At 47.5% G+C, this 11287-nt stretch overlaps 1 protein-coding gene across 1 annotated transcript; it reads right to left on the bottom strand.

Moving 5' to 3' along the window:
* Positions 1-1624: 1624 nt before the first annotated feature.
* LOC134339035 (ras-like GTP-binding protein RHO) lies at positions 1625-3999 on the bottom strand. The gene has a single exon (XM_063035299.1). The coding sequence runs from the start codon at positions 3959-3961 to the stop codon at positions 3377-3379; it is 585 nt and encodes a 194-aa protein (XP_062891369.1). The 5' UTR covers positions 3962-3999; the 3' UTR covers positions 1625-3376.
* Positions 4000-11287: the final 7288 nt, after the last annotated feature.

The following is an 11287-nucleotide window of genomic DNA, read 5'->3' as shown; positions in this document are numbered from 1 at the left end:
ATGAGACTACTTTTCCCCAAGACAGCAATAGCAAACATGGTTATTGGAGGAAAGTTTGGGGAGATGTCAGAGGTAGTTCTTTTATACACCGTATGGTGGGTTCAAAGTTCAGAAAGCACAATTATTATCATGGAACACACATTCAGAAGTGGGAGTAGCAGCAGATGCACTGGGGGCATTTAATGGAGTTTTAGCTAGGTACATGGAGGGGAGGGTTAGACTGATCATAGAGTAGGATAAAAGGTTGCCACGTCATGGACTGAAGCGTCTGCACTGTTCAGTGTCCTGTGTTCTTGGATCACAGCCGAGTACCTTGGCAACACTGACTGCGATGCAAAAGAGGGCATTGGTTCAGGTAATCTCAAGTTCAGCCCGAGAGGCAGGTGTTTAAAAGCAACGTAAAGAAGCAGGGAGTTTAAGGACGGATTTCAGACTTCTGCACAACTCCCAAAGGCGGACTGGTGAACAATGGGATTACACAAGGAGCTGGAACTGGAAAAGGGCAGATCCTGCAGGGCTGCAGATGTTAGAGACGGAGAGGGAGTGAGACATTGGAGGGGTTTTAAAGCAGTGATGAACATGGTAGTGTAGTGGTTCACACAACACTTTACAGTACAGGCAACCCTGTGTACAAAATTATGAGGGGGTACAGATAGGGTAAACGCAAGCAGGTTTTTTCCATTGAGGTTGGGTGGGACCACAAACGGAGGTCACGGGTTAAGGGTGAAAGGTGAAAAGTTTAAGGGGAACATGAGGGGAAACCTCTTCACTCAGAGGGTCGAGAGAGTGTGGAATGAGCTGCCAGCATAAGCAGTGCATGCGAGCTCAATTTCAACATTCTAGATAAGTTTGGATGGTAGGGGTATGGAGGGCTATGGTCCCAGTGCATGTCGATGGGGGTAGGCAGTTCAAGTGGCTTTGACTTGGACTAGATGGGCCAAAAGGCCTGTTTCAGTGCTGTACTTCTTTATGGTTGTGACCCAGGTTCGATTCCCACCACTGCCTGTAAGGAGTTTGTACGTTCCCCCCACGGGGTTTCCTCCGGGCGCTCCCGTTTCCTCCCACAGTCCAAAGACCAGCCGGTTGGTAGGTTGATTGGCCACTGTCAATGTCCGGTGATTGGGCCAGGATTAAGTTGGGGGCCGATTCCAGTCTGCATCTCAATAAATAAGTAAATCTCAAAACCACTGCGTGGTCCCACCTGGGCCCAGGGAGAGCAAGCACAGGGGCCAATGGGATCTGGTGTGAGATGGGGCAAAACTTCTCCACCCAAACTCTTCCCAGGAATTGGTAACCTTCAGCAGCTGATTCTCCTCACCACCCGAGTCATCTGAACACAGAGCTGAATTCTCTCCTCACCCATCATCTGTACCTCCTGAGGAACCACATTGTGGTATCATGAGTGCCAACATACCCTCAGCCACTTGAACTGCAGAAGCTCAGTGCACCGAGGCCATTCTGCCCATCCTCCCCAGGCAGTACCTTGAAAGTTAAGTGACTCACACACCACCAGAACTAATCGGCTAGAGCTTTGCTTCACTTATCTCCCATCTGAAAACGCCATTCACTCAGAAACCACCATGCTGGTTTTCATTACAATAGATTATTTGAATGGGAGCAATAATTCAAGTTTTAATTTAATGCAAAACCGAATCATTTGCATTAAACAAAGGTCAGTATAAAGTCTATTTCCTTTTCAGCAACTTTAAAAAGTTTGTTTTTCCCCCATATTCAGTCAAAAACAAAATTATTTTACATTATCTACATCCAAAATAATTTTTAAATAACATTTCAAATAAATAATTTTCAAAACTAACATTCAGGTATCAGAGATTTAGTCCCGGGGTTCTCACTAAGTAACAATTAATCGTTGCGGCTGGATTTTTTTTTAAAAACATGCAAAGTATTTCCTGAACTCTAAACACGCGCAAAATAAAACACATCGCAGCCAGGTGTAATGTATCACCCAAAGTCAGAGGGCGATTTAAATGCAAAAAACTGACCCGATCTCAGACCGTGGCAGAAAAGAGCACACCGGGTCATGGGCTTTCGCGCCTCTTTCCCCTCCCTCTCCCAGAACTTCGGGGAGCTCCCTCCACTCGTTCAGCCCTGAGCGCATTTGTTTTGGAGAAGGTCGCTGGCTACCCCAGGACCACAACCCCTCTCTCCCTCTGAACGCCAGAGCAGCTGCAGTTACCTCAAGTACCGATCCCGGCAGTCTCAAAAGTTTTACAGAACTGTACAGCACACAAAACTTGTCCAGCTGACTCTAATCCTGGTCTGTGATAAATGCCTTCATAAACGGTACCGGCCCGTGGTGTTGTACGGAGTTCTTAACCGACTAAGCTCATATTAATGGTGACCTTTGACATCCTATTTCCTACCACGTCTGTTTTTATTTGAGATTTCCAGCACCCGCAGATTTTGAGTCCAAAGCACAGACGATGCTGCCGGCCAGCCAGGGAGTGACTCCGTGGGGGGGTAGGAGCGGGGATGCGTCAGGCTCCTCGACCCGAAGCATTAACTGCTTCTCTCTCCTCTGGCCTCCTGAGAAGGAACAGAGGCGGAAAGGATAGGCTCGGCCTCGAAATAAATAGAGGGCTATGCGGTGGGGTAATTCTAGGCTGTTTCTAGCGCAGGTTACGTGGTCGGCACAACATTGTGGGCCGAAGGGCCTGTAATGCGCTGTAGATTTCTAAGGTTCTATGATTCGAAAGCCAAGGGGGTCAATCAAGGGCTGTGAACTCGGAACTGATTCCACAAACTTTAAACTTTACAGAGATGTTAAACTTTAGAACATCTGCCCCAGACTTATCTTTTGTTTAAATTTACACAATGCCTTCTTTCGCACATTGGTTGGTCCTTGTTTACATATATTCCCTCCCCCCATAAATTCTATTGTATCTTTATTTTCCTGTACATGCCTGCACGAAAATTAATCTCAGCGTGGATGACACATACGTACTTCGCTAATAATTTCACTTTGAAACTTTGAAGGTTGCCGTTCCAATAGCAGACCCCTCCCCACACCGCTCGCCTCCCCACTCCTCCGATCTCAGCAGCTAACGATAATCGCCGGCTTGATCAACTTCCCCAACAATCTGGGCACATTAACAGCCTGCACACCACCCCGTCTGTTCGTCATTCGGCAAAACAGAAATAAAGAAATGAAGAGTTGTTAAACTCAACAGTTGGGGTTAAATATCAGCTGGAAAATATTTCAGTCTCTTTCTTGCGGAGAGATCATCTCAGCTTTTGCACGCCCTGTTGTCTCTCGACCTTTACTGCCCACACAAATATATTGTCCTCAGTCTGGTGGGGGGGTTGCCTTCTCCGTCCTGCATTGAATTGAGGGGTTCTGCCCCTCCGTGTTTGCTCAGAGCAGGACGCAGTGACAGTCGAAGCACCCGCTCCGCGATACCTTCAGCGTGGCCCGGGTGGCGGTCTCGAACACCTCCCAGACGCCGTCCTTCGTCTTGGCCGAGCACTCCAGGTAGGCGTGGGCGCCGATCTTCTCGGCCACGGCCCGGCCCTCCTCCCACCGCACCGGCTCCTTCTTGCTGCGGGCCAGCTCCCGCCGGGTCCGCTCGTCGGCGCGCAGGTCCTTCTTGTTGCCCACCAGCAGCACGGGCACGCCGGGGCAGAAGTGCCTGACCTCGGGCACCCACTTCTCCAGGATGTTCCACAGGGAGTCGGGGCTGTCGATCGAGAAGCAGAGCAGGATGACGTGGGTGTCGGGGTAGGAGAGGGGTCGCAGGCGGTCGTAGTCCTCCTGGCCCGCCGTGTCCCACAGCGCCAGCTCCACCTGCCTCCCGTCCACCTCGATGTCCGCCACGTAGGTCTCGAACACGGTGGGGACGTAATCTTCAGGGAACTGGTCCCGGCTCAGTACGAACAGCAGGCTGGTCTTACCGCAGCCCCCGTCTCCAACCACCACCAGCTTCTTCCTCACCGTCGCCATGGTGCGCTGGATCCGACTCCCGTCCCGCAACAGGCTGCCTTGAGTCTCTTCCCAGTGTTAAGTGTTGCCAGCCAGAGGGTGCCGCTTATGAACGCGGGCTGCAATCGGCTGCCCAATCAGGTTCTGCCGGTTGCGTGACTCAACCCTACTTCGCTCTGAGTGATTGTCCCGACCCTTCTCCGCCGACGCTGCCCGACCCGCTGAGTTCCTCCCGCATTTTGCGCCTGTTGCTTCAGTGACTGGAGGGTCTCATTAAATCCATCAGTAAGGACCATCCCGCCCCCCCCCATCACGCAGGACATGCCCTCTCGTCATTGCTACCATCAGGGAGGAGACCGAAGACACACACTCTATATTTTAGGAACAGCTTCTTTCCCTCTGCGGTCAGATTTCTGAACGGACAATGAAACTTTTTTGCACTACTTTTTAATGTACTTATACATATAAACACAGCTGGTGCATCTCGGAAGCCCTGGCTATCCAACCACAGTATTGATAATGGCTGGGGTCACCCGTCTTGCGAAGCCACTGCCCAGAAGTAGGCGATGGCAAACCACCTCTGTAGAAAAATCTGCCAAGAACAATCATGGTCATGGAGAGAGGGTGATCGCCTATTTCAAAGGCGCATAATGATGATGTCGTTCGACACGGCACACAATGATGATGATATCACAAACATACATATGTGCAGTATATCTTATTGTAATTTGAAGTGTATTGTATGCATTGCGTTGTACCGCTGCCACTAAACAATAGATTTCATGACATATGTGGGTGAAATGATCTGACTTGGTCCAACCGAGCAGAGTTCACTGCCGAGAAGGCCCACCAGCATCTTTACCTCCTGAGAAAACTAAAGAAATTTGGCCTGTCCCCTAAAACCCTCACTAATTTTTACAGATGCACCGTAGAAAGCATTCTTCTAGGGTGCATCACAACCTGGTATGGAAGTTGTCCTGTCCAAGACCGAAAGAAGCTGCAGAAGATCGTGAACACGGCGCAGCACATCACACAAACCAATCTTCCGTCCTTGGACTCACTTTACACAGCACGCTGTCGGAGCAGTGCTGCCAGGATAATCAAGGACATGACCCACCCAGCCAACACACTTTTCGTCCCTCTTCCCTCCAGGAGAAGGTTCAGGAGCTTGAAGACTCGTATGGCCAGATTTGGAAACAGCTTCTTTCCAACTGTGATAAGACTGCTGTACGGATCCTGACCCGGATCTGGGCTGTACCCTCCAGATATCTGGACTTGCCTCTCGGTTTTTTTGCACTACCTTACTTTCCATTTTTCTATTTTCTATTTATGATTTATAATTTAAATTTTTAATATTTACTAATTTTAACTTTTTAATATTTTTAATATTTAATATTTGTAATCCAGGGGGTGTGAAGCACAGAATCAAATATCGCCGTGATGATTGTACGTTCTAGTACCAATTGTTTGGCGACAATAAAGTACAAAGTATATAAAGTATATTAAACCTGATTCTGATTCTGACTGAAACCTCCCCAGCCGCACTCTTAGCCCAGGAACTGGGATCACAAACTGGGTGTCATCATCTCAGGTTGTTTCCCTCTCTCTGTCGGGAGCTTCCCCCATCCTGGCCCGCTGACTGAGGAATTAGCCTCCTCCCACCGATCTCGTGATCTCACAGGAGGCTGAAATCTGGAGCCAAAAATAGAAACTGCATGAGGAATTCAGTAATTGGCAGTTTCATCAGTCAAAGTTGAAAATATTCACTTTATTTGTCACGCGGGCATTGTAACAGACAGTGAAGTGTGTTGCTTGTCACATAGTCAACAGAGTCCGAGGATGTGCTGGGGACAGTCCACACGTGTCGCTATGATTCTGACACCAACCCAGAATGCCCACAACTTACTAGCCCTAAGTTATACGTCTTTGGAAAATCCAACAAAAGGCAGTGCTTTTGGCCCAGTACATCATGGCTAAAGCCCTCCCAATCATTGAGCACATCTACATGAAACGCTATCGTAGGAAAGCAGCATCCATCATCAGAGATGCCCACCATCCAGACCATGCTCTCTTCTCACTGCTGCCATCAGGCAGAAGGCACAGGAGCCCCAGGACTTGCACCACCAGGATCAAGAACAGTTACTACCCCTCAACCCTCAGGATCTTGAACAAAAGGGGATAACTACACTCACTCGCACCAAGTCCAAGAACAGTTGCTACCCCTCAACTACTAGACTCTTAAACAAAAGGGGATAACTACATTGACTTGCCCATCCATTGAAATATTCCTAAAACTAATGATCTCACTTTAAGGACTCTTATATCTCATGTTCTCATAACTTATTTGTATTTATTTATATTTGCATTTGCACAGTTTGTAGTCTTCGCACTCTGGCTGATCTTTCATTGATCCTGTTTACAGTTACTATTCTATAGATTTGCTTGAGTATGCCCACAGGAAAATGAATCTCAAGGTTGTACATTGTGACATATATGTACTTTGAAAATAAAATTAACTTTGAACTTTGGAGTGTGGGAGGAAACCGGAGCACGTGGAGGAAACGGACAGGAGCACAGGGAGAAAGTACAAATTCCTTAACAGGTAGCGGGGTGAATTGAACCCGTATCGCTGGTGCTGGCAAATGCCACACTAAGTGCTACACTATCACGCTTCCCACTTTCTCACCCTTCTGCGACACCAGTCCCTCCCTTCAGGCCACATCCGGTCAATCCCCCTGTAACCCCCAGGCTCGGCCAGCACACGTTCGTCTAGGGGAAGACAACTTCTGGCCCCGCCAAACTGAGAAATCTCGTTTTGTGTGGATGCTGTGTGATGTGTTGCCCGGTTGCAAATCCACACCGCAAGATATCCGACGGTACACCATATGCAGATAAATGATTGAACTTTATAAATCTTATCTGGATAGAGGCTTAGTAAAGAAAATAAAAAGTAAAAGGTCCCATTTTAAGGAAAAAGTCCATTGCGCATCGTTGGAGCTCACTGTTCGTTCATTTGTTCCCATCAACCTCCAAGCGTAGCTGGCCCTCGGACCCTCGGACCCTCGCTCCTCAGCCCACTCCGTCCGGTGCTCTTTCGACTCTCTCCATTCGCGTCCTCTCTCTCCATCGCTCCCCAATGAAAGACTGCGAAAAACCCGGCTCCCAGACACACAAGAAAGAACAACATTTCTCCCATTGGATAACACACATTCCAAAGCCCTGTTATCTCTAGCCATAACCCAAACATTGCTGTTACAGAGAAACCATTACCTTAATACACTGGTGGCACCAGAGATTTTTTCTTGCTGGTGCTACAGTGGAGCTGAATTATTCAGTGATGGTGCTGAGGGATGTACTGTATGGTAATATGTATTCGCAAGGCCAGACGCGTGGCGTTCAAAAGTCAGTTGCAAGCATTATGTGCCTACTATAAATGCCTCTATTGATTCACAAGCAACAACAATTGATGGATCTAATATAGAAGTGAACTGTTACAGTGTCAACAGCATCGGAGACAACCCGGGCTACACAGAGCACAAACAAACAAACCAACAGAGCATCCGACCCACAGCGCACAACGTGAATCACGCACCAATCCTGCAATCAGTGTCAAATGCGTGGTTTTCAATTGAAAAACACAACACTCACCCACAATGTCCACTGCTATTCACATTATGTAGACAGACAATGCAGAAAGATACACCGTTATTAAAGTCAAATAAGGCAAACAACAGATGCAAGGCTTTACCAGGAGTTGGACAATTTGTACTCTGACCATGCAATACCTCAATTAATTCAGCTACTGAATTTAAAACAAAAATCAACAGAATCACCGCTTGGAAGTCTAAGCAAAACCAGTAGGCTTAATAGCAGTAAATGTAATATTTTAGGATTTGCAGGAAACATAAGGACTATGGGGTATCCACCACAAAATAATAATAATAATCAGCATTAGTCTACGCCCAAATTTTTAAAAAAAATCAACTGTACTCACCATTGATGCTTCCAGAGAAGCACAATCCGTCTGTTGTTGTGATTGGTGGCAAAAGCATCAGTGATTTTCTGGATGTCAAGTGCTCTGGTCCTCTGGCTGTTTAGGTCCTCAGGGCCAAGTTGCTGTTCCTAGCATCGCCGCTGCTATTCCTTAGGTAGTTTTTGAGGTGTCTGAGGCAAGAAAAACTCCGTTTGCATGAGGCAGATGTAAAAGGCAGAGTCAGTGATATGCAGATTAGTTTGTATAAATCTATAAATGCATCGCGGTGGGGTTCCCATTAGAGCTAGAAATTCCACTGTGTCATTCCCACTGTCTGTCCTTGCTTTTGTTTTGTTTCCAGCAGACACCGAACCTGATGTAGCTCTGCAGTCAGGTTCACTTCAGTCACTCCATAGTATTGGGCCATTGGCCAAAGACAATTCTTGTCTCAGAAGAGCTTGTGTTTGGGACTCAATGCTGAGACTGCAGTCTGAACACCTCCAGTCTCAATTGAGAACCGTGTTTTCATTTCAGTCAGAAGTCTGTCTATAACCGGATAGAAACAGTGGTTGCGAAGATCATCAGAGGATATGACAGGTGTGCGTTCAGTTTGGGCCTCAACAACAAAATCATGTAGGCGGCGGGGTGGCTGGGCCCGTCTCCTTTCATGTGTTCTGCTCTGTATACCGGCCTTGACGCACAGGTCCCTAGCTCTTGCCTGAATTTCACTCCGTGATTCCTCTCCCCGTTTTGCTGAGAGTGCATCGATAACAGACTGAACCAAATCCACAGCAGATGAAAGCTCCAAACTGGGAGATTGTAGCTGGTCTGACATGAACTTGGTGACTCGGAATGAATCCTCAAACAGAGTGAGAAGTAAAGCAAACTGCTCATCAATCAGTCCACTTACAGCTCCAGCCTCCGTTTTCCTCCGTGCATTTGGTTGACCCATAATATCCTGTAGTGTAGCTAGAATGGCAGGGTGTGATTTCCTTTTAGCCCACAAAGCTGTATACTGCCACGCCCAGCTTGTATCTGACAATTTCTTCAACTCCACGGGCTGTGCAGTTGATTTCAGTTCTCTCTGTTTCTTCATCGTGGGCAACAGAGTTTGAAAAGAAGTTGTAAAGCAGCTGCACAGTTTCAAAAAACTCACCCGCCCACTTGTTGTGCATTGCTCACAACATCCTCTAAAACAAGGTTAAGTCTGTGAGCATGGCAGTGTATATATAATGCCTGCGGGACCTCTCTTGTACCCCGTTATTGCACCCAGACATCACTGCCGCCCCGTCATAACACTGACCAATACACGCGTTCTTATCAATAACACACTGGGCGAGTGTCTGTTCAATGCTTTTAAGAAGCGACTGTGCGTCCAGCCCTTCTGCTGGAGTGAAGTGTACAAATTCTTCAAGCACTGTTTTGTTATTCAAATACCGCACCACCACTGATATTTGCTCCTTTTTACTCAAGTCTTTACTTTCATCCATCATGGTGACAAAATGTCCAGCCTCCTCGATTTCTGCACTTATTTGATGTCTGACCATATCTGCCAATATATTGTATCCATAATTTCATTGTGGATATCGTGATGGGTGTTTTTTGTATTTCCAGGATTGTCCTCTATTTTTTTTAGCTACAGTCTTATCAAACTGTCCAATTACACTGAGCAACTCAATAAGGTTTCCCCTATTGCCAGATCCATCAGCCTCCTGGTGTCCTCGCTGGGCAATGCCTTGGCACGCAGTACAGCGCAGAGACTCAACCACTGCTCTCATATACTCACGATTTTCTTGGACAATCTTTGCATGTCCTTTGCCAAGCATATTTCCCAATCTTGAACCGTCTTGTTTTCTCAATCTGAATTCGGCCCATCCCTCCATAGCAAACTTATGAGCTGCACTTACATGGTGGGTTTTGAAAGCTGTTGTAGCTTTCCGCCAGTTGCGGTAACCGGTGACAGTGAAGGTGGACTCAGAATGGAACCCATGTCCTCCACACAGGAAATGCCTGCATGCGAAGCAAAATGTGGTATCTTTCGTGATTGAATATTCCAGCCAGTCAAACCACCCATGAATAAAACTCCTTTGCTGATTGCCAAACTGTTGCGAAGGGTACTTTTTCAACGCTGGCCGACGGGGTCCTTCCTCAGGCTGCTGGCTAACGTCGCTAACAGTATTCCCACTAGCACTAAGAGCGGCTTCATCCACGTTCTCTTCCGTATCCCGCTCTAGTTCTTGTTCCTCTGCTTCGCCCTCACACTCCTTCGATGAACTGCTGTCGTCCTCATCCCCACTTATTTCTTTCTGCATGTCACTTTCAATTAAGACATGCTCAGGCTGAGACACCACTGATTCCTCTGGACGAGGTCGTTTTCTCTCTAAAAATCGATCCATTTTTCACACCGGCCAAAATAATGCACGTGCCAGGCCCACGCTAGCTTGTAAGGGCACAATGTGTGTGTGGGGGGGGCATCCGTCAGTCAAGCGAGACCATGGATCTGCGCCAGGATGTATACTATCAATCTCTCGCATGAGTGACATCACCACCTTAAGTGACCTTAGATCAGCTTAACTGATCTGAGGACAGCAACGGCAAGACATTGACAACGGATGAATAAGCAGAAGTGTAGAGTGGATCTGACAGGGTTTATAACTCTATTGCTGCGTGGGTGCTATGGTAACTGGGGGCACTGTTTCACTAGATCAACTGGAGAAACTAGCTGTATTCAAAACTATACAGAGAAAGCAAAGCACCTGCAATTTGTATGTCAAATTTCAGTTAATTTCTTGGTGGTGCTATTGTAATTTCTGCTGGTGCTATAGCACCAGCTAGCACCAACTTAGCGCCGCCCCTGCCTTAACAGTGAAACTTTACAGAGAGGCCATTACATCAGCAGTAAAACCTTACAGCATGTTACACCCCTTTCAATTCAATCTGTTTTCTCCCGCCTGTTTCAGATCGGAAGCTAGCTGGGCTTCGAGAAATGTCATCATCTCCCTGAGGTTAAAACTTCTCCTGCCTGTGTAAAAGATCTTTGCCCACACTCCCACGCCACAGTCTGCTACAGTCCTGACGAAGGGTCTCGGCCCGAAACGTCGACTGTACCTCTTCCTAGAGATGCTGCCTGGCCTGCTGTGTTCACCAGCAACTTTGATGTATGTTGCTTGAAATTCCAGCATCTGCAGAACTCCTCGTGTCTGCTACTAAGTTTCATTGGCCGTAATCTCCCGCTGGAATGCCCCGAATGGGGTGCGGACGATGCTTTGGGAATGAGAGGTTTTGTTGCACGGACTCCAGCTGAGCTTGTTAGTGTCGGAGATGGGGATGGGGAGCACACAGAGGTCCTAATCGCGTTGTTTTGTTTGCTCTTT

The sequence above is a fragment of the Mobula hypostoma genome, chromosome 28 (genome assembly GCF_963921235.1).
Source record: "Mobula hypostoma chromosome 28, sMobHyp1.1, whole genome shotgun sequence".
In the NCBI taxonomy this organism is placed as follows: domain Eukaryota; kingdom Metazoa; phylum Chordata; class Chondrichthyes; order Myliobatiformes; family Myliobatidae; genus Mobula; species Mobula hypostoma.
Note: the sequence above shows the minus strand (reverse complement) of the source record. Positions and strands in the feature narration are given on the sequence as shown.